The sequence below is a fragment of the Bos indicus x Bos taurus genome, chromosome X (genome assembly GCF_003369695.1).
Source record: "Bos indicus x Bos taurus breed Angus x Brahman F1 hybrid chromosome X, Bos_hybrid_MaternalHap_v2.0, whole genome shotgun sequence".
Taxonomy (NCBI): domain Eukaryota; kingdom Metazoa; phylum Chordata; class Mammalia; order Artiodactyla; family Bovidae; genus Bos; species Bos indicus x Bos taurus.
Window position 1 is genome coordinate 88,093,205 of NC_040105.1, and position 23,905 is coordinate 88,117,109.

General features: G+C 41.7%; 1 protein-coding gene across 3 annotated transcripts; it reads left to right on the plus strand.

Moving 5' to 3' along the window:
• Positions 1-6,158, plus strand: TEX13B (testis expressed 13B). Of its 3 annotated transcripts, XM_027534824.1 has the most exons (3): positions 1-1,531; positions 1,895-2,564; positions 5,207-6,158. In XM_027534824.1, exons 1-3 carry the CDS (start codon positions 1,073-1,075, stop codon positions 5,377-5,379), a joined length of 1,302 nt encoding a protein of 433 aa, XP_027390625.1. In that variant the 5' UTR covers positions 1-1,072; the 3' UTR covers positions 5,380-6,158. The 3 variants fall into 3 exon arrangements, 2 of the variants coding, with proteins under 2 accessions (XP_027390625.1, XP_027390626.1); XM_027534825.1 differs by lacking the exon at positions 5,207-6,158 and having other exon boundaries at positions 1,895-2,669; XR_003509781.1 differs by lacking the exons at positions 1-1,531; positions 1,895-2,564 and adding an exon at positions 3,894-4,933 and having other exon boundaries at positions 5,207-5,297.
• The last annotated feature ends 17,747 nt before the right edge of the window (positions 6,159-23,905 follow it).

Consider the following 23,905-nt stretch of genomic DNA (forward strand, 5'->3'; position numbering starts at 1 on the left):
CTCCCACATTGTAGGCAGATGCTTTGCTGTCTGAGCCACTGGGGAAGTACCTATTTACAAAAATGGGACCATAGAAAACATTACTACTTTATATGCATTTTGTCATTCAGTCCTCATCTTAGGCCCATAGATAAAAACTGACAGTCACAGCACATCATATTGTAAGTGGTAAAGTAGTACTCAACCTGAGAGCTGTCAGGTTTATCTTGTAGGTTTGGAAATACCATCAGAAGTTTAAAGAGACAGAGTCAGATCCTTATGACAGGGTACGGCAGGAGACAAACCTGGTGCACAATGGCTGCAGGCAGGGCGAGGGGTAGGGGGTGGGGGAACGGTGGTGGTGGCTGAGGTGGTAAGCGCTGGAGGTAAACAAATTCAAGACACGAGCATGTTTTGGGAATGGATATGGCCAGGATTTATGGCCATTTGAGGTGATGGGGAATGAGGCGGTAGTCAGGTTCCACCTCCTGCCTCCAGGGGGCAGCCGAAGCCACTGAGAGATGGGGCCATTGCCTGTTCCAGAATATTCCATCTGTAGAAGGGTCCGGCCCCTGAGTGGGACAAACCATTATGGTGGGGGGTTGAGAATTTTGGTATTTGATTACAAGCGCTTCATGTTCTTGGTTCTGAGTCTTTTCTGACCACTCCTGTTTTTTCCCACCTTTGAAGACTTGCAACACTGTAGGAGGTTCCCTTATGTCTGGGGGATGGGAGAAAATCTTCTTCATGCACCCCTCTCACCCTCGCAGTTTCTGGAAGTTGGAACATTCCCGAGGTTTCCCGAGGTAAAAACCTCGAAGGGTAGGCCAGAGCTTCTCTTTCCTTGGCGCCTTCCAGGAGAGAGAGGTACCTTTTGAGTGGGGTAGGCGGTTTTGTTTGGCCTGTACTCTCACTGGCCAGGAGGTGAGGCTTGGTGGGAGGTGTCCTGGGGCAGGGCAAAGGGTCTTTAGGAGGGTGTGTGGTGAGGGGGGAGGCAAGCGGAGAAGCGGAGATTCATGGGGTGGAGGAGGGGAGGAGGACTGATTCTTTCATCCCCACAGAGCCAGCCAAGCCCCAAAGGTACTCAGTCGTCATGGCCTTGAAATCTGAGGACCTCAGTAGTGGGTTCCGGCATGGCAAAGTGATGGCTTTCATCAACGAGAGGATGTCCAGGCACGCGAAAGGCCCTGAGTTCTACCTTGAGAATGTGTCTCTCTCCTGGGAGAAGGTGGAGGACAAGCTCAGGGCCATCCTGGAGGACCGCCTGGTGCCCAGCCAGGCCAAAGAAGCCTGTGCCTGGAGCAGCCTGGCCCTGGGCGTGCGCTTTGCCTACAAGCAGAGCCAGTTACACAGGCACAGGGTGCAGTGGCTGCATGACTTCGCCGGGCTGCACAGGTCGGCAGCTCAGGCGTTGGCCTCAGACTTGACGTTGCTCGCGGCACAGCACGAGGTGGAACGCAAGGAGGCGGCCTTCCGGCTGCAGCTGACCCAGGCCACCCTGGCGGAAGTGCAGAAAGAGCGGGACCTCCTGAAGTGGAAGCTCTTTAAGACCGTGAGATTACCATTACCGCGCTCGCCCAGCCCCCGCCCAGCCTCCGCCCAGCCTCCGCCCAGCCCCTGCCCCAGCCTAGCCCATCCCCCGCCCAGCCCCTGTCCCAGCCCAGCCCCTCCCCCGCCCAGCCCCTGCCCCAGCCCAGCCCCTCCCCCCGCCCCGCCCCGCCCCCGCCCCCACCCCGCTCCTGCCCCTCCCCCGCCCAGCCTCTGCCCCAGCCCAGCCTCTGCCCCAGCCCAGCCCAGCCCATCCCCGCCCATCCTCGCCCATTCCGTCCTGCTGCCCAGCCCCCCCCTGCTCCCCCCGCCTCCCCCCGCCCCCACCATGTCAGGGCAGGTCACAACTCTGCTCACTTCTTTCTAGGAGCTGCAGTCAGCCCAGGCGCCAGTCGCAGAGGGGCCAAGCTTGGCCACTGCCGGTGGGGCTGGAATAGAAGGAACAAGTGAAGAGGAGGAGACAGGGGCCACTGCTACTACTGCTGCAGCTTCTGAAGCCACAGGAGGAGGAAAACAGGAGGATGCAGAGGGGGTGGAAGCTGCAGAGGGGGTGGAAGCTGCAGAGGGGGTGGAAGCTGCCGAGGGGGCACAAGATCTGAGTGTAGACCTTATGCAGCTTCTTGGAGTTGTAGACCAGAAAAATTACACCTCTGGCGGGCAGAGGGAGGGAGGTTTTAGGTCAGTGGAAACAGCCATGTATTCTTTCTCTGGGATGCTCAAGCCCGAGGCAACAGTCTCACCTCAACCCCTTCCTGTCCAGCTCCCTGCCTCATTCACATACTCATACTCATGCCCCTTATCCCCCTTCTCAGATGCACCAGCACCATCCCCATCCACATCTCCACCACAAGCACCATTCACAGCAGGAGCTTCATTTCAGACATCTCCCTACTGGGAATCCTCTGATTTTAGCTTGTGGTCTGATGGAGGGATCCAAGGAGTAGACCCTCAAGAAGGATACAGGAGCGACTCTGATCCCCTTCAGCAGCTAAGACTTCCAGTATTTCGCAGTCCTGGGAATTGGGACTGCCCTTGGTGTAAGTCTGTGAATTTTTCACTGAGGGGAAGTTGTTTCCACTGTGGAAAGTGTATCTGACTACAGAGCCCTCAAGTGAATTCAGAAATGTGAAACAAAAATGTATTCAGAGGGGGGAAAGGTGGGGGAGGGGGCTGTGTGGTGTGGAGTCAGGGGAAGAGAGGGAGAATGAGGTTAGGGGAGGAGGGGTAGGAGTCGGGGAGGGTGTAGACAAGTCTACACCCTCCCCGACTCCTACCCCATCTCCCACCCTCTTGACCGGCTCTGTTCCAGGGGCTTCCCTGGTGGTGCAGACAGGAAGAAATCTGCCTGCAATGCAGGAGACCCTGGATCAATCCCCTGGGTCAGGAAGAGCTTCTGGAGAAGGAAATGGCAATCCACTCCAGTATTCTTGCCTAGAGAATTCCTTGGACAGACGAGCCTGGCAGGCTACAGTCCATAGAGTTGCAAAGAAGTCACACATGACTGAGCAAGTATCCACACCCCAGAACTTCTGCAGCTTCTGTTTGTATTTCTTTCCTACCCCTAGTATCTGTTGGACCTCGGCAGCCAGCATATAACACTCCCACTCCCTACCCCTGCCCCCACACTAAGCTGTAGATGATTGGACCAGGAATGGACATTTGACCAATCCTGAGCCAAACATTTTCACATGGAGTCGGGGAGGGTGTAGACAAGTCTACACCCTCCCCGACTCCTACCCCATCTCCCACCCTCTTGACCGGCTCTGTTCCAGGGGCTTCCCTGGTGGTGCAGACAGGAAGAAATCTGCCTGCAATGCAGGAGACCCTGGATCAATCCCCTGGGTCAGGAAGAGCTTCTGGAGAAGGAAATGGCAATCCACTCCAGTATTCTTGCCTAGAGAATTCCTTGGACAGACGAGCCTGGCAGGCTACAGTCCATAGAGTTGCAAAGAAGTCACACATGACTGAGCAAGTATCCACACCCCAGAACTTCTGCAGCTTCTGTTTGTATTTCTTTTCCTACCCCTAGTATCTGTTGGACCTCGGCAGCCAGCATATAACACTCCCACTCCCTACCCCTGCCCCCACACTAAGCTGTAGATGATTGGACCAGGAATGGACATTTGACCAATCCTGAGCCAAACATTTTCACATGGAGTCGGGGAGGGTGTAGACAAGTCTACACCCTCCCCGACTCCTACCCCATCTCCCACCCTCTTGACCGGCTCTGTTCCAGGGGCTTCCCTGGTGGTGCAGACAGGAAGAAATCTGCCTGCAATGCAGGAGACCCTGGATCAATCCCCTGGGTCAGGAAGAGCTTCTGGAGAAGGAAATGGCAATCCACTCCAGTATTCTTGCCTAGAGAATTCCTTGGACAGACGAGCCTGGCAGGCTACAGTCCATAGAGTTGCAAAGAAGTCACACATGACTGAGCAAGTATCCACACCCCAGAACTTCTGCAGCTTCTGTTTGTATTTCTTTTCCTACCCCTAGTATCTGTTGGACCTCGGCAGCCAGCATATAACACTCCCACTCCCTACCCCTGCCCCCACACTAAGCTGTAGATGATTGGACCAGGAATGGACATTTGACCAATCCTGAGCCAAACATTTTCACATGGGACATGTGACCCATCCTGAGCCAAATATTCTGAGAATCTGAACAGAAGCAGATTCCATAGTCCAGATGATGTTGGGAAGTAAAGCAGTGGGTCACTGGGAGTCGGGGTCAGGATCAGAGTGATGAACACTGAGGCCACGGCTGAGACCTGGCCCTGGCTGTGGGGGAACAGAACTGTGTCCTTTCCAGAGACCAGGTGTCTTTTAGAGAATGACACTATGAGGGCCCAGGGGGCAGAGAGGCACAGAGAAGGGTTGATCCTGTGACCCCAGAGATGGACAGTGACAGCCTGACCACTTTTCCACTTCCTGCAATTTTGCTGAGTGAAAATCCACAGCAATCCTCTTTTTTTAAGCTAACTTGAGCAAGTTCTTGTTCTGGGCAACCGGATTTTTGCCAAGCCAGAAATTTATACCAGAAGAGAAGTTGCAAATTGTAAACCATCAAAGAAGATGTTGGAACTGACTGGTGAGGTGCATCAGAGAGTGATGGGTAGTAGGGATTCCTGCATTCCAAGGCTCCAGGAATGAACTGGACAAGAAGCTCATTCATGTTCTGAGAGAGTTACATGAGAAACAATTAAAGCAGACCTGAGGTTAACCCTGGGCTTACAACAGGGCAGAGATTCACCACCCCTAAGGGAATCCCCAGGGCTTTGTACAGAGGACACCAGCACCAGCTGCAGACAAGGACTGCTATCACTGTTCAGCCTCATGAGAGGAGAATCCTCCCCAGTCCCCACTTGGGGACAGGCAGATCTGAACAGGGAACTTGTGCCACTTCCAAGGTGAGTCAGCAACTAGCAATGCCTGGAGGGTTTGCTGGTCCAGACCACTGAACAAAGGATGATGCCATCCTGAGATTTTCTCCCCCCATCACCAGATTACAGTGGGAGGGGAGTCTGGCTACAAAGTTCCTAGTAAATTCAGAAATGCATAATAGAACATACCCTGATGGGAAATCAATTTCCAGAGGGAGGGGGTAGAAGGGGGAGGATGGTGTGCATCTCCCCATCTGATGCCTATAAGCTGTGTTGAGGGGAGCTAAATGTATGTTTTAGCCCACAGATGGAAGATGGATCAAACTGAGACAAATGGACATCACCTTGGACATCTCCTGGGAACTGTTGACCTAGATACTGAAGCTGTCATAACCTGGGACACCTCTGCAGTAACTGGATGTGACTTTGGGCTATATCCGGTTAGAGCAGATGTTAACAGTCATCAGGATTAGAGGCAAGATCTCTATTCTCCACTTGTCAGAAATTTCTTTGGGCTTGTTTATATCTTAGGCACTGTTTCCAAACCTCAGAACTATTTGACATTTGAAGTTAGATAATTCTTTGTTTCAAGAGGCTGTCCAATACACTAGGATGTTTGGCACAATCCCTGGCCTCTACCCACTAGATGCCAGTAGCACTCCACCCCCACCAAAACAACTCTTGACAACCAAAAATATCTTTATATTGGACGGCAAAACTGCACAGATTGGGAACCATGGAGGCAATGAAATACTTGGGAGTAGTTGAAACGGGGAAGAAAGTTGCAAGGGGTGGGACACTAAGAGAGGAAAAGTGTTCACTGGGTCTGGCCACGTCTGATCTTTAAGCCAATCTGGGTGGGGGGTGGGCAGAAGCCCAATTGCGAGGACTGAGGAGTGAGCAGAAGTGAGGAAGTGCAGTTACTGAGGAGGGGGGCTCTTCTTCAAGGACCCTTGACTGTGAGGTAGATCCTGCATACTGTATTGGAGACATGTCCACTGTACTATTCAATGAAAAAATATGAGTGCCATTGTGTTTTTGTGTGTGAAATAAAAGTTCCATTAACTTCTGTGATTATGTATGCTATGTATATTACAGATTTATGTGTGCCTTATGCTATAGATTTATATTTGAATATGCAAAAGAAAGATGTCTGGGAAGACATTTAGCAAACAAGCTATTAACTAGGGAGGGTGGTGGAATCAGGATTAGAGGATGGGAAGCAGAAGTAGGTATATGGGGTTGGGTGGGGTATGGGGCACCCATATGGGGTAAGGGTTTGAAGAGCCTTTATATTTTTATATACTTTTTGTGTTGTATGAAGTAAAATAAATGCTCACAAAAGTACAAAAAAATAAAAAGTGAATTTACTGGCTTGGGTGGGTTTGGAAAGGCCACCTCTTCCTCTGGGACAAGAAGGAAGGAAAGCAGACACTAATCTGTGTGGGGAGGAGGTGGGGAACCAAGGCAGCTCCTATTTGTGTGTTTATGATGTGGACAGACTAGACAAAGGGACCTGAGAGTGAATGAGAACATAAGGTCAGGGTGTGGGGTGGGTGCTTCTGAGCAATTGCACTTGGGGAATAACTGAGGAGGAGGGTGGGGGTGAGGAATGGAGGGAGAGAAAAGGAAACCAAAGGGAAGACTGGGAGTCTGGAAGGAAAAGGCTGGGGATGGAGTAAGGCAGGTCCAGAAGGGGCACCAGACACAAACCTCTAGGTATTACAGCCTGACACCCACTTGCTACAGCAAAAAGCAACACATAAAAAAGGGGAAGAGGCAGGAAGGGTTGGCAGAGATCTCTGCCTGACTCCCTACCCCTTCTAGGCTTGTAGCATATCTTTTCATTTGCTGCTCTGCTATGAAGAAGCTCAGTGCCAGTTATACTTTGTTTTCAAGTCCAATCAGATGGGAGTACCTGCAAATACCTAAGAGTTTAAAGCAGGGTCCAACTTACTTCAGGTCTTTGATTTTACAGTATGGATTATGCAGTGCTTGGCAAAGCAAGTGTAGTGGACAGACTGGCAAATTGTGCAGCTGGAAGGTCCTGCAAGATGAGAAAGCAAAAATAACTTAAAATTATTAAAGCAAAATTTTAAGTAACAGGCTTATTTTGGCTTCTATTGTCATCTTAGTACTAACTTACAAAAACCTTAGGAATTAATACCCCATTTTGCAGATAAGGAATCAAGGCACAAAAAGTAATTTGCCCAAAGTCAAATAGGAACAGAATGAAGTTAAGTATTCAGGTCTGTCTGACTCCAAAGTCATGGTACTGTGTCCCAGGCACTGAGGTAAGCACTTTACACACAATTTATTTTATCTTGTCCTTAATCCAATGACAGGTAATGTAATCACCATTTTGCAGGTGCTCCGAGAGGTCAAGTGACTTGCTCAAACTATATGTACACTATAACTGATTCTTGGCTGTCAGTACTCAGAAGAATTAATGACAGTAATTGAGAGCTAGGCAAATTCGATACAGTTGACCACTGAACAATGTGAAGATCAAGGGCACCACACCCCTGCAGTTGAAAATCCTGCATAAAACTTTCGAGTGAGCCCTTCTTATCCCTCCATATCGGAGGTTCTGTATCTGAGGATTCAATCAGCCTCAATCCTGTAGTACACATTTATTGAGAAAAATCTGTGCAGTTCAAATCTTTGTTGTCCAAGGACCAACTGCAATACACTCTCACTTAATCAACACGCCTTGAAGAAGAGGTTTTCGTGGGCTTTTGGTGTTTTATTTGGTTAAATTTTGAAAAGAATTTAAGCCCTCTGATAAAGGTAATGGGTTGAGGGGTGGAGACTCCATCTAAGGCTGATTTTCGGGAAACACCAAATGAACAAAAACCCTTTTTTGTTTCCATCAGTGCTTACTGTATATTGTGCCCAGTGTATATTGTCCATTATTTTACTTTATAATATACAGTTGGATTGAAGCTGTCATGAATTCATGAAGACATGGTAGCCAAGGTCTTTCATAATTCCAAGTCCAGGTAACTTCTACCCCTTCCTTTCTGGTCCCAAACACAAACTCTTGCTGTACCTCCCTGCCCCCCTCACTTCCCACAAACACACACACCCATGCTCAATTCCATTTTTATGCTACTGCCCACTGAGGAACTAACAATTACCAGAGAGAAGACTCGGGTTAACTCATTTTCCAAGTTGAGCCTTCTGCCCATTGTCATCCTTCTCAAGGTCCCCTACCCTTAACCTGACCCCACAACTAAAAGAGAGGCACTGTCCATATTAACCTGAGTATTGAAAACAGACTGACCAGTGGCATTTTTCTTGAGTCAGTCAGTAGAGCTGTACTTTGCAGTATACAGAGTACATATTGTGTAAGTGGTTTACCTAAGCCTCTTTGAACTCCAGCTCTCAACTCCCCACATAGGTGTCAGTTTGGCAGAAAGAACTCAGGCTTCATAGCAATATACACAGGAGTGCCTTATAGCAATATATACAGAGTAAGCTCTGTCCCTTATCAACCTGGAGCTCTATGAGGCCTCAGTGATGAAATACATGTAGAGAAGAGTGAGGACCAATTCAACTTTAAGTTTACAACCTTTTCCAAAATAGTCATCAACACCAAAATAGCAGAGTACTCAATTATAATCTTAATGATTTATATGCTCATTACCTTTTATAATTATACAACACCTTCACAAAGAGACAGTGAAGATTAATAGACACACATTTACAGTGGCTAGCACAGTGCCTGGCACATAGTAAGTACTCAAAAATGTTAGCTTTCCCTCAGTGTCTGCCTAGGCCAGTGTTCAATATGCAATACTCAATAAATCCTTATTGTGTTGACTGACAAACAGTATGAAAAGCAAAGATAATTCATTTTATTTATTGACAATGCTAGAAATGATCATGTGCCTGAATACTTGAAATAAACAAGAAGGCCGATCATTTCTGTAGGCCAAGACACTGGTGAAAAGATAGTAATATACTCACTTATTAAGTGTCAATGTTGGTGGCATGAACGCTGAGGCTCAACCTTCCTATTCAAATCCAAGTAGGTGCTGACACTTCAGAGACACTGACAAGTGACTATGACTGCTTTTCACACTGAATGACATAGCCAGAATGTCCATTTTTTATACATAGGTTGAAGCAATATAATTGACCTTAAATCATTAATTATCCTTTTTGCATATTCTTCTTCTTGAGTGTCATACAAACAGTGAAACAAGTCCATTGGCTCAATCTGTAACCTATAAGGTTTATCTTTTATTTCTTTCTCAGTCCACTTCAGTAACTCTTCTTGAAGTCCTGGAGACACTTTTTTCCCAAAAGTTGTTAGCACAGCCTTTTCCTTTCCTTTATGTAAGAGGCCAAATAAGAACTGTATTGTTAATGATGAAAATCCTTTTTCATACTGTTGGAAGATTTCTTGCCATGTTTTCCCCACTTGATCAAAAAACATCCAGCTGCTGTCATTCTTCAGGGTGTAGAACACAGCAGTCAGGAACTCTTGGAAACTGAAGTGAAGGAAAGTGTAGACACCGACAACTTCAACTTTTTTCAAAAAGTGATTGAGAAAAGTGCAATTGGTATCATATACTCCTATCCCATGTCTTCTGAGGTCACTGACTTCAAATAGAACCTGCTGGTTCTGTAGTGCTTCCACAGCCAAAGAGCAAAGGCCCCACCGGCAAATTTGTCCCTTCCACACCAAGATTCTTGTAAGGGTGTTGAGACAGTTGGAAAAGTAAAACAAGATACGTATCAGTCATGGTCTGACGTGACCTCGTAAGAGTCCTGCCTCCATCTTCCTGTGACTCATCCAGGAGGTGATGGGAAGAGAAGACGTAATGTCAAGGCCTTCATTTTCTCGCAGATCATAAAGGACTCTCGTTGCTACATTAGCACCTGAAAACTGACTCAAGAAATATGCTCTTTTTTCAACATCTGTAAACCACAGGATCTCTGGATAGGTTGCTTTAACAGAGAGTGAAGCTTCTTCATGGTCATAGGCTGGGCAGTTATCAGGAGGGAGGATTCAAGAAACAGTTTTGTCTTCATGAAACTGTGTAACAGAGTCTCTACTGGCTTTCTTTCCAGGGGGTTGGTACTAAGATCCTCTTCCTGGTCACTGACAGAGTACTGAAGCTCAGGAAATCCATCAAGAATGAACAGAAGCTTCTCTGGATATACAAGAATAATGTCCATGATTGGTCCACCTGTATCTTGAAAAGTGTTATTGATCAGGTCAGCACCACTAAGGTTAGCAAAACGGCCATCTCTCTGCAGTTGATATAAATGACATAGTCAAATCTGCCTGGAGTAACCACTCCTGCTGCCCAGTCAAACATGAACTTATGTACCACAGCTGTTTTCCCAATCCCAGCACATCCCTGAAGCACCACAGTTTGGGATGAGATAGAACCCTCTTCATCAGGATCAAACACATGTTCCATCTCAATAAACTTATCTTGTTGAGGAATTCCGCATGGTGGCTTTTCTGATATACAGTGTTCTTTTTTACAACAAGCAGTCCTGTCTCTATGTTTACCACAATGATACCATCTATTGACTCTTATTTTTAGGTATTTTTCCTTTAGATGTTTTCTAAATACTTCCCAGTATCTAATAAGGTGACACCAAGAGTTAGTAATCACAGAATCCTAGACAACAGTACAAATAACTATAACGAATACTACCATCACCTCCATCTCTACTCAGATGTTTCAAAGGCTCCTCAAACTTCATGCATCTGAGCTCTTGATTTCTATTCCACTTCCCACTACCCTCTCCCCAGAAAAAAAAAAAAAAAAAAAAACCCTCCTCAGACATCTCGTCTTGGTTAAATGGTGCCACCCAGTTTCTCACAAAAATGTCAGGAGTCATTATTTCTTTTTCCCCCTTGAATCCTCCATATACAATAAGCAAGGCTTAGCATTCATATCTCCAAAACAAGCCTCCAACCCATTATTTATCACCACATCCTCAAATACCACCCAAGTACAAGGCACTATATCAACGCTTTTCTAAACCGGTGAAATAGCCTCCTACTCATCTACTCTTGCCATCAAGAGCTCCTCTCCACACAAGCAGCCAACATGATCTAAAAATATCAATCACATCATGTCATTGCCCTGGCCCAAAACTTTTTAAGAGCTTTTCATTGCACTTGACATTAAATCCAAAATCCTTACCTTATACGACAACTTGGGCCCTACCTACTTTGCTCCTGAGCCTTGTTTTATATCACTCTCATTCTCAGTTTCTATACTAAAGCCATACTGGCTTACTTTTGAGTGAAGTGAAGTTGCTCAGTCATGTCCAACTCTTTGCGACCCCATGGACTATAGCCTACCAGGCTCCTCTGTCCATGGAATTTTCCAGGCAAGAATACTTGAGTGGCTTGCCATTTCCTTCTCCAGGGGATCTTCCCAACCCAGGGATAGAACCCGGGTCTCTCTCACTGCAGGCAGATGCTTTACCATCTGAGCCACCAGGGAAGGAAGCCCTGATGGTTCAGAGGGTTAAGCGTCTGTCTACAATGCAGGAGACCCGGGTCTCCTGGCTTACTTTTAGTTTCTCACAAATGCCATGTTCTTTCCCACTTCAGAGCCTTTCTACCAGCTATTCTCTCTGCCTGGAAAATACTTTTTTCTGCTCTTCCCATGGAGATCCTCTTCTCATCCTTCAGATCTTAAACATTACTTGCTAAGAGAGGACTTCTCTGACCACCCAATTTAAAGCAAATCCTCTCTACTATACCCTTTCCCAGGACTCTGTTTTCCCTTTGTAGCACTTATCACAATTTATAATTGTTTTGTTTCCTTTTTTAACTGTCCTTCCCACTAATCTACATGAAAACAGGGATCTTATCTGTCTTCTTCATCAGAGTATCCTAAGTACCTAGCTGGTGCCTGGAACGTGGTAGACACTAAATAAATATTTATCGAAAATGGCTATAAAAAATAAAAAAAAAGAAAAGAAAATGGCTATAAATGCTTGCTTTTGAATTACAAAACAAGCCGATTATTATGCCTATTCTGTGTCAGATACTATGCTGCTGCTGCTAAGTCGCTTCAGTCATGTCCGACTCTGTGTGACCCCATAGACAGCAGCCTACCAGGCTCCCCATCCCTGGGATTCTCCAGGCAAGAACACTGGAGTGGGTTGCCATTTCCTTCTCCAATGCATGAAAGTGAAAAGTGAAGTCGCTCAGGCGTGTCCGAGTCTTCGCAACCCCATGGACTGCAGACTACTAGGCTCTCCCCATGGGATTTTCCAGGCAAGAGTACTGGAGTGGGGTGCCACTGCCTTCTCCAGTCAGATACTATACTAGGCCCTTTACATATATTTTAAATTTAATTATCATAATAATCCCATGAAGTAGATATTATCCACATTTTACAGTTGAGGAAACTGAAAACTTATAACCAGGGTTATACGTTCATGGGTATGCAGTCTGTGCTTAGGCCTCGTGCTCAGAGGATCCATACTTTCTCTAATGCACTGCTGTTCCTATCTTGAATTTTTTAATAATTTTTGAACAAGGAATCCTGCCTTTTCATTTTGCACCATACCCCACAAATACGTATCCAGTTCTGCTTATAGCACTGGGTAACTTGTCCAAGATTCATAAGCAAGTAAATGGCAGAGACTTAAATTAAGACTCAGGTTTGTCTGAGGCCATGGCCTATGTGCTTAAATATTATACCACATAGCTTTTAACTTTCTGCAACTAAAATAAATAATCCAAGGAGTCAGTTATCAAGCTCTAACTTCTGTTAAGTGAATATCCAAGCTAGAATTTTCCAAATAAGTTTTTCATGGAACATTTGCAAGATATTAATAGGAGAGCTATGAAAAAGTTGTCCTGTGGTCAAATAAGGTAAGGCAAATGCACCTTCTATTCCATTTTTTAGTTTCTCAATGCATATTAGCATATGAAAGGCTCTGAGCAAATCAATGGTTTAAAAAAGTAGGCTGTTTGACTTTTGTTTAATCCATATTTTCTAGACTTAAATGATTAAGGAACCCTTTTTTAAAAGCAAAATTATTAACTTCTGGAGAATAGTGTTCTGTAGAATTCAGGTTGGGGAATGCTGATCTCAAGTGTTCTCAAACTTTTCCTATAAAATTTCATAAATAGATTAGGCTTTTAGGTCTCTGCTGCAATTACAAGCATACCTTGGAGATATTGTGGGTTTAATTCCAGACCACTGCAGTAAAGTACATATTGCAATAAAGCAAGTCACACAAATTTTTTGGTTTCCCAGTGCATATAAAAGTTATACTAACTATACTGTAGTCTACTAGGTGTGCAATAGCATTATATCTAAAAAACAATGTATATACCTTAATTAAAAAATACCTTATTGTAAAAAAATGCTAATCGTCATCTGACAATACAGGGTTGCCACAAATCTTAAATTTGTAAAGAACCATAATATCTGTGAAGTACAATAAAGTGAAATGCAATAAAACCAAGTATGCCTTTATTCAACTCTGGCATTCTAGTATGAAAGCAGCCATAGACAATATGTAAATGAATGAGCATGGCTGGTTCCAGTAAAACTTTACTTATAAAAACAGGAAGCGAGCTGGATTTGGCCCACTAGTTGTAATTTGTTGACTCTATCTAGATCATTTCAGAAGCAGACTGGTTTATTGTATCCATAAAGTCCCGTATATTTGTTGCTTTGACCATCATCAGAGGTCCTCCTAGGATTTGAATACTTATTCTAAAGGATATAAAAGTCCTATTTGCTATGACAGTTTGGGACTTCATGAACATTATCAAAAAAAAAAAAAAAAAAACACATTGTTTGTTGCCCAGTGAATATGGGGGAAGATATGGGGGAGAAGTTAGGATGAGTAGGGTTCACAGGAGGCACTATTCCCAAAACAGAAAAAAGTAAAACAGAATAGACATCTGCCTGTAAGCTCCTTCCATGAAAATGAAGCCAGAGAACTTGAAGCAGCTGTGGGAGGAAGAGTTGGGGTTAACAGTATCCCAAATACACCTTCATACCAAAACATGAAATACACACAAATTTAGCCACACTGTTATAGCCATTCATGTTTTTCCCAACTAGAAATACAACAAAGAAAGCCACCTCATGTCTATTCTAACTGATTAAAAAGGTATTTTATAGCTAATGTCCAACATAAAGTAAACCTAAGATCTTTCCACACAATTATGAATATACTTAGGGTGTAAACATTACTATTTATATGATAAATAAGGAAATTTTTAGGCGTGAACTTAAAGGGGCATTCATTATTTGAAGTAACTGTTTCTGGTGTTTTGTTTTCCATTGAACATTAACTTATTGCTTCTGTTGGAGCTCTTGTTGAGCTTAACTTAACAAGAAAGAATAAGGCATTGCTGATATTAGTTCAACAGAAATATACAATAACCTACATTCAAATGCATGTACACACACATACACACATGCATACACATCCACATTCCTATAGGCTTTTAGTATTTGCACACCTTTGTAGGTAAGGGTGAGACATAGATGGGAGGTGTGACTAGGTGGGTGGGAGGAAGCAGAGTCTGGAGAGGCAGATATTAGAATGTCACAGAAGTGGGCAGCAGGTGAGTGGTCTGTTGAAGATAACAAGTTTCTATTCCCCATAACTAAACATTTCTTGGAGTTCAGGAATCAGCCACAATGGGAAGGAGTTCAGCAATCTTCACTCTTGACTCTTTTGTGCTGTCTCCTGTGAAAATCTGTGATTACAGTAAAAGGAGAGACTTAGAGTCTTTTATGATTATAAATGCTTTGGGGACTATGGAAAACAGTATAAACAACAAAACTTTCTGGTTTTTTTTCCCCCTCATTTTGGGAAACACAAAAATTACAGAGAAATTATAATGGGTAAATTCTATATCCATGTAATACCTTAAATACACATACCTCTACACATACAACACAACTTTAAAGATTCAGAAAAATCTCAAAGTCCATGAGAAGAAGTAGGAGGAAGAGAATGAAGATTATACCCTCTCTTACCTCATTCAGTTATTCACCTTTCTGTTCATACAATAAACTCCAGGTGCAAGCAGGTCCCATATCTTTTCATTTCTTTCAATAGTACATCCTGGCAAATCAAGAAAATTGTAACCCAAAATAGAAATGATTACTGTAAGGCCTGGTGGAAGCCCAGAGTACAAAAGCAACTCAAGAAAGACTACTCAAAGCATTGCAGAGCTGGGGAAATGAGAAGGCCTAATAAACAAGTAGAGAGCTAGGGTGGTATTAGGAGATCACAGGAAGACAGACCAAAATTAACAGTCTTCAATTTGAAGACAAAAGAAAACTAAACAGAAGATAGACTGTCTACACACTTTTGAAGAGTACAAATATGAGGAATGTCAAATTGAGCTCTAAAATAGATTACCAAGGGAAGGATAGGGTTTAGGGAGTATACCTCTGATGTCTGTGGTCAAGATAAGAATGACTGTGTCCTTCTACAACATAGCCAACTTGGTACCATTGGTAAAGGGAGAATTCTAAGACCACAGATTAGAATACTGTGATATAAGAGAAACACTCTAGAGAGTTAGGAGATCCAAGCCCTAGTTCCACTTCTATAACTATCTACCTCTATGTTCCTTAAGATTCTTCTACTTTCTGAATCTGTTTTATTATTTTCAATACGGTGGAGAGAATGTTAGCCCAGGTTTCTTTCCGGGTTGAACACTGCAAGATCAGTCGTCTAAATCCCAGTTGCACATTAGAATTACCTTCACACCACCTTCCTGAAATTTTTTGTTGCAATGTTACTTATCCATTTCTAATTCACATAATGATTTTCTCATGTATTTGGCTTATTCCCCCTTTAATTGAATTATTGCCCCCAATTCTCAGCCTTTGGCATGAATTTGGCAGGTCCGCACAAAAGAAATGAAACATTTTCCCACCTCTTATCTTTGAGCTCAGCTCTGAAACTTGATTTGGGTAATAGCTTGTACACAGATGTGACTCAAGTAGGGGCTTGGAATATGCTTGCACAGCTATACATGTGATTCTGCCACTGGCATGACACAAGCCATGAGAGAAACAAACCATTGGTCTAAGAATGAGAAATACATGCAGTACAGCCACCCTAGTTTACTCACAGTCCTGCAGCAAGACAGACAGTTAGCTCAGCCCAAATCAGAGACGCCCAACAGAACTCTGCCTAATCAGCTAAATTCCAGCTGACCTCCAAAACAGTAAGAATAAATGCTTAATAAATTCTTAGCTTTTCATGCCACAGAGATTTTGTGGTTGCTGTTATATATTGCTGTGGCAATAGCTGACTGATATACATCTTGTTAGAAAGTAAATGCCTAGAAACTGTTTGGCATACAGAAGACATCCATTACATGTTTATTGAATAAATGAGTAAAATCTTAAAAAAAAAAAAAAAAAAAAAAAACAAGCACACAGGTACTGTGCTTACCTGATCAATTAAATCAGAATCTTTGATGGTGAGGTTTGGCACCAATTTTTTAAGTTCCCAAGGTGATTCTAACACATAGCCAGGGAAGAGAGCCACTGTTTTAAGATTTAGGTATTTTTGATAGAGTGTATTTGTGAAACACATAGGCTTTGGAATCAAATAGATGTGTTCAGGCCCTGACTCTACCACCTACTATGTGACAACCATGGAATTAACATTTCTAAATCCCAGATTCTCAACTATTAAACAGGGATAATGACAGTTTATAACAACAGGTGATCACAACCTTTCTTAAAAGGCTATTATGAGGATTAAATGAAGTTTGTATATGAAGTATTCAGTACACGACATGGTACATAGTAAGGGCTCAATAATCCTAAACTATAGCTAATGATTGTAGTGTGGTATCATTTGATAGTAAAAATGTCTGAACTCTGACAGGCTTTACTTAAATTCCATTTCCATTGCTTTCTAGCAACATGACTTTGAGTAAAATTACTTAAATGCCTGAGACTACAGTAACCTATCTGTAAAATGGTGGTGGTTTAGTTGCTAAGTCATGTCTGACTCTTGTGACCCCATGGACTGTAGCCTGCCAGGCTCCTCTGTCCGTGGGATTTTCCAGGCAAGAATACTGGAGTGGGTTGCCATTTTCTTCTCCCGGGGGATCTTCCCAACCCAGGGATCGAACCCAGGCCTCCTGTGCTGCAGGTGGTCTTCTGCATGTCAGGCAGATTCTTTACTGATTGAGCCACCAGGGAAGCCATCTATAAAACATGGTGATAATAATAACTACTTCATTGTTTTGTTGTGAGAATTAAATAAGGTGACACACATAATATTCTTAGAATAGGACCAAGTGCAACATAAATAATAAATGTTAGAGAAAGGATAACTGACATAAAGAAGTTACACTCTATTAAAATCTCCACATAACTACTTCTTATGAGACAGAATGTTTCCAGCACAGTTACATTCCCACATTCTGGATTCAGTTCCCAGTCACTGGGAATACCATGTCCTCTAAAAAGCAGGAAAAAATTCTCTAGTTAAAATTACTCCAGTAAGCACCCCTGCCCTCAGATAATGGAACTGGAGAGGTACATGGTCACTCACTTTCATTCTAGGCAATCTCTAAGATGCCCATGACTTCAATTATCCTTACAACTCCTAATTTGTTTATCCCAGTCCAGCTTTCTTCTCTCAGATCCAGATTTATTCATCTTTAAAGGCCTAATCAAGCCACTTGGATGTTGACACCTCTCTTTGTCTTATCTCTTTTGGTAACTACTTCTTGGTTTGTCCAGCATTCTTTCACTGACCTTGTTTTTGAAAAGATATCCCATATTTCTGAATGGAATAATCATATTCTCTGTGCCTGAATTTTAAAACCTGAATGGGGACTATACAGATTGAGTTTCCATTACCCAAAAGCCCCAAGCTTCCTCAGTTCCTGACACTCCTGAGGCATCATTTTGGAGCACTTCATGTATTTTGAAGCAACTCCAGTATTTTTCCAAAAATCCCTATTTTTGCTCAAGTTAAGTTATTCAGAATCAATTTCTGTTGCCTGCAACTGAAGAACTCTGACATAGAAATTATACCAGAGACATAAACAACAAAAGATCAGAAAGAGAAATTAAGAAAACAATCTCATTCACAGTTGCATCAAAAAGAATAAAATGCCTGGGAATGAGTCTACCTAAGGACAGAAAAGACCTGTACTCAGAAAATTATATACACTAACGAAAGAAACTGAAGATGATACAAAGAGATGGAAAGACACACTATGCTCACTGATTGGAAGAATTTATATTGTTAAAATGACCATATTATCCAAGGCAATCTACAGATTCAGTGCAATCTCTATCAAAATACCAATGGCATTTTCACAGAAAAAAATTCTAAAATTTGTATGGAAACACAAAAGATCTCAAATAACTAAAATAATCTTGAGGAAGAAGAACAAAACATAAAATATCATGCTCCTTGATCTGAAATTATACTACAAAGCCACAGTAATCAAAATGGTATAGTACTGGCACAAAAACAGACATATATATCAATGGAACAACATACAGTTCTTAGAAATGAACCCACATTTATATGGGGTATATACAACACAAGGAGGCTGCCAGGAGCCGCATTAGGCATTACTGACAAAATGGAGGCACGGCCCCAACTCCCTCTCTTTGTCCTGCAGGCATGGACCCGGGATGAAGGAGTTAGGCCTTGTGATTCTGACTTGTTTTTTCCTCTCCTTGGCTGAGTTGACTGAAAAGAATATTAAGGTGCTTATTGTTCTTGAGAGAAGCATGAGAAAGCATAGAGCCTTCTGCATTTGTGCCCAGAAAATAATCTATAAAGTAACCATTGACATTTGTTCAAGGATCTTTACAAAGAATGTTACGGAATGAGCATGTAGGCTGCAGCTTGAGGCCATGGGAAAGATTGTTATCTGAAACCTATTTGTAAGAGAAATGTTTATGGCAAAGAGGTTTGCTGAACTTAGGGCTTAGGAATAATTAAAAATAGTCAGAAGTTAAAGATTTAAAGAATGTTGTAATGTTGCTGCTGCTGCTAAGTCACTTCAGTCGTGTCCAACTCTGTGCAACCCCAGATGGCAGCCCACCGGGCTCCCTCATCCCTGGGATTCTCCAGGAAAGAACACTGGAGTGGGTTGCCATTTCCTTCTCCAATGCATGAAAGTGAAAAGTGAAGGTGAAGTCGCTCAGTTGTGTCTGACTCCTAGCGACCCCATGGACTGCAGCCTACCAGGCTCCTCCGTCCATGGGATTTTCCAGGCAAGAGTACTGGAGTGGGTTGCCATTGCCTTCTCTGGTATGTTACCATATTTTACTATAGCTTATAGAAATTAAGAACTTTAGAGATATTAATAGCTAGAAGCCTTTTTAAGAGAAAGTGAGCTCAGGATACTAAGAGCAAACAGGATTTAGAGAGATAAGAAATAAACTGAGCAATGTGGTATGCAGCCCAGACATTAGCATAAGTTATAACATATTCACAAGGACACATGAGAAGAAGTAGATAAGAGAATCACTGAGGCAGGAACTCCTTTTGAGGGGCAACAATGATTTATGGAGACAACAAATCTGGGTCAGGGGGAACTGAAAATGTCAAACCTCTGACCTAATGCTTTTGTAAAAGTATAAAAGAGAATCTTAAGCTTGAAATAAATATGCAGTCCAAAAAAGTAAATGAGAAGCTGCATCGTTACTCGCCGACACCGCCCATCCCTTTGGGTTGATTCCCCAGCTGCTGGAGCTGGACTCCGGCAGGAGGCAAGAATATACAATGGGGCAAAGATAGCCTCTTTGATAAATGGTGTTGGGAAAACTGGACAATTAATGCAAAAGAATAAAACTGGACTATTTCCTCATATTATATTAAAAAATGACTCAAAATGGATTGAAGACTTAAATGTAAGACCTGAAGCCATAAAATTTCTAGAAGAACACATAAGCAGTACACTCTTTGACATCAGTCTTAGCAATATTTTTTTGGATATGTCTAGTAAGGCAAAAGAAATAACAGCAAGAATAAACAAATGGGACTACATCAAACTAAAAAGCTTTTGCACAGCAAAGGAAGCTATCAAGAAAAAGAAAAGGCCACCTGATGAATGGGAGAATCTATCTGCAAATGGTATATCTTATAGGGGGTTAATATTCAAAATACACAAAGAACTCATACAATTCAACATCAAAAAACAAACAACCCAGTTAAAAAATTGGCAGAAGACCTGAATATACATTTTTCCAAAGAAGACATATGGATGGCCACTAGGAACATGAAAAGATGATCAGAATTGCTAATCATCAGAGAAATGCAAATAAAAGCCACAATGAGATACCACCTCACACCTGTCAGAATGGTTATTATCAAAAAGAGGAACAAGTGTTGGCAAGAATATGGAGAAAAGGGAAATGTATAGAAACATCAAATCATTCTGTTGTATACAAGGAATTGACATAGTGCCGTAGGTTAATTATATTTCAAAAACAAACAAACTCCTAGAAAAGAGATCAGATTTATGACCAGATTTGTGGGGAGAGGGTATTAGATGAAGGCAGTCAAAATGTACAAACTCCCAGTTATAAATTAAGTACTAGGGATGTAATACACAGCATGGTGAAGATAATTAATACTGCTGTATAAAAGTTGTTAAGAGTAAATCATAAGAGTTCTCATTACCAAGAAAAAAAAATTTTTCTATTTCTTTTATGTTGTACTGATATGAGACAATGTATTCATTTCATGATGTATGTAAGTCAAATCACTATGATATGTCAATTATATTGCAATGAAACCGGAAAAAACAAAATTGAAAAAAGAGAAATTATACCAGAGAGTGAGTTACAGTCAACAGTCCTGTAGGGAACTATGGGGGTGTTTTATAACTGGTTATTAGATTCAGTTAGAGTAAAAGACTGTGAGATGGCCCAAATTCCATGATCAGTGGAACAGAATGGAAAGTAGTATCCATTGTACTAGGGGCTCCACAAGAATATATGGAATCTTTATTCCAAGTACCAAAAGCTGCCCTCTTCAAGAAGAGAAATCAAAGTAAGATGTCTCCTTCAGGCAACTGAATTACAAAATGGGAAAATGGTGCTGCTTTCTTTGAGCTGGAGGAGCACCAAGCTAGGGAACAAAAGTTAGATAGCAGGGTATGGACTAATTTCAGTCCCCCACCACACCCTTGGCTGTGTGCCTTTCCAGTCATCAAACTAAAGCTTTTCATGGTGATTTGACATGGTATGCATGCTGCCAAAAAATAGGGGAAAGAAATGCTACAAATTTAAATCTCACCTCCAGGCCTAAAATGAGTCTCTGTGGTTTTCTTTTATTGAGATAGAATTCATATAGCATAAAATTCAGCCTTTTAAAGTATACAATTCAATGCTTTGCAGTATATTCATAAAGTTTTATAACCACCACCACTATCCAATTCCAGAAAATTTTCATGTACCCATTAATCAGACACTTCCCATTCTCCCTTCTCCCTGGCAACCACAATTCTATTTTATGTCTCTAAGGATTTGCCTATGATGGACATCTCATATAAATGGAATCATACAATACATGACCTTTTGTGTCTGGGTTCTTTTACTTAGCATAATGTTTTCAAGGTTCATCCATGTTGCAACATGTATCAGTCCTTCATTCTTTTTTTTATGACTTAATCTATTTCACATCGACTGGAATGGCTATACTTTAAAAAAAAATGAAAAATGGCAAGGATGTGGAAAAAATTAGAACCCTCTTACATCACCAGTGGGAATATAAAATGGTGCAGCCACTATGGAAAAGTTAAGCAGTTCCTCAATAAGTTAAAGATAGCATTACCATGTGACCCAGCAATTCTACTCCTGTGTGTGCTAAGTTGCTTCAGTCATGTCTGAATCTTTGCAGTCCTACAGACTGCAGCCTGCCAGGCTTCTCTGTCCATGGGATTCTCCAGGCAAGAATACTGGAACAGGTTGCCATGCCCACCTCCAGGGGATCTTCCTGACCCAGGGATCGAACCCACATCTCTTATGTCTCCTGCATTGGCAGGCAGATTCTTTAGTACTAGCACCACCTGGGAATTAATACATAACCAAAACAACTGAAAACAGGTATTTAAACAAAAAGTTCTACAAGAATATTCACAACACCACTATATGTAATAGCAAAAAGATGGAAGCAACACCAGTGCCCATCAACTGATTAACTGAATGAACAAAATGTGATACAATGGAATACTATCTAGTCATAAAAAGGAACAAAGTACTGATATGTGCTACAACATGGATGAGTTTTGAAAACATCATGCTATGTGAAGGAAGTCAGACACAAAATGCCACATATTTCATGACACCATTTATAAGAAATGTACGTAATAGGCAAATTCACAGAGACAAATTAGTGGTTGCCAAGGGTTCAGGGAAAAGGGGAAGCAGTAAGGGTTAGGAATTTCTGTCTGAGGTGTTGGAAACATTCTGCAATTAGATAGTGGTGATGGTTACAGAGCTTTGTGAGTATACCAAAAATAACTAAATTGTACACTTTAAATTAAAAGAGTGGATTTTATGATATGTGGATAAAATCAATATCAATTTAATAAAATCAATAAACTAAACATGTGGTAATCATTTTTTAATAAAGCCATTATGTTGTACACCTAAAACTAAAAGTGTTATATTAAAATAGAAAAAAACAAATATAAAAGTAGGAAAAGTTATTTAAAAATGCAATTATAGAAAAAAAATGAGAAAGTAGAAAAACACAAATGTCCATCAAAGGATGAGTGGATAAACAAAATGTGATATATATATACAACAGATTATTCAGCCTTTAAAGGGAAGGAAATTCTGAAACATGCTACATGCATAAAACCTGAATACATTATGCAAAGTGAAATAAGCCACACACAAAAGAGAAAACATTGTATGATTCTATTTATATGAAGCACATAAAACAGTCAAATTCATAGAGTCAGAAAGTATAATAGTGGTTACCAGGGTCTGGGGGGAGAGGGAATGGGGAGTTATTATTTAATGGGTATAGAGTTTCAGTTTAGAAAGATGAAAAAATTTTGAAGATGGCTAGTGGTGATGGTTGGATAACAATGTAATGTACTTAATACCACTGAATTGCACTTAAAAGTGACTAAAGTGACAAATTCTATGTTATACTTTACCACAATAAAAAAAGAAAATGGGCAAAATATTTAACAGAGCTTTCACAAAGGAAGATATACAAATGATCAATAGCACATGAAAAGATGCTCAATATCATTAGTCATTAAGGAAATACAAATAAAAACTACAATGAGGTACCGCTTCATACTCACCATAATGGTTAGTATTTAAAAAAACTGACACTACCAAATGCTACTGAGGATGTTGGTAGGAGAGGAAAATGGTAAAAACAAATGGCAGTTTCACATAAAACAAAACATATCCCTATTTTCAGTCATAAAAAACATGAAATCTTGCCACTTGTGGCAACACACATGGACCTGGAGGGCATTATGTTAACTGAAATGTCAGACAGAGAAAGACAAATACCATATGACTCATTTATACACGGAGTCTTAAAAAAGAAAACCAACTCAAAGACACAGAGAACAGATGGGTGGTTTCCAGAGGCTGGAGGTGGGGAGTGGGCAAAGTGGGTGAAGAGAGTGAAAAGATACATACTGCTAGTTATAAAACAGCTAAGTCACTGGAATCATGGGAAGGTACTAACAGCATGGTGACTATAGTTAGTATTAAATGTTTAAAAGTTGCCAAGAGAGTAGATCTTAAAAGTTCTCATCACAAGAAAAAACATTCTGTAACCATGTAGGGTGACGGATATTAACCACACTTATTGTGATAATCAATTAACAATATACACAAATATCAAACAGTTGCTTTGTATGTCTGAAATTAATATAATATTGTATATCAGTTATACTGCAATTTAAAAATCAATAATTATTGAAACAGAAAGCAAATAATAACAATAGAGTAGATCAATAAAAGGAAATGATAGTACTTTGAAAAAAACAAG

Bases quoted from the DNA above. Each gene is read 5' to 3' on its own strand.
- TEX13B (XM_027534824.1), top strand. From the start codon at position 1,073: ATGGCCTTGAAATCTGAGGACCTCAGTAGTGGGTTCCGGCATGGCAAA. The intron at 1,532-1,894 runs GTGAGATTACCA...ACTTCTTTCTAG, and splicing joins AGTGGAAGCTCTTTAAGACC to GAGCTGCAGTCAGCCCAGGC. The intron at 2,565-5,206 runs GTAAGTCTGTGA...TGTATGTTTTAG, and splicing joins GAATTGGGACTGCCCTTGGT to CCCACAGATGGAAGATGGAT.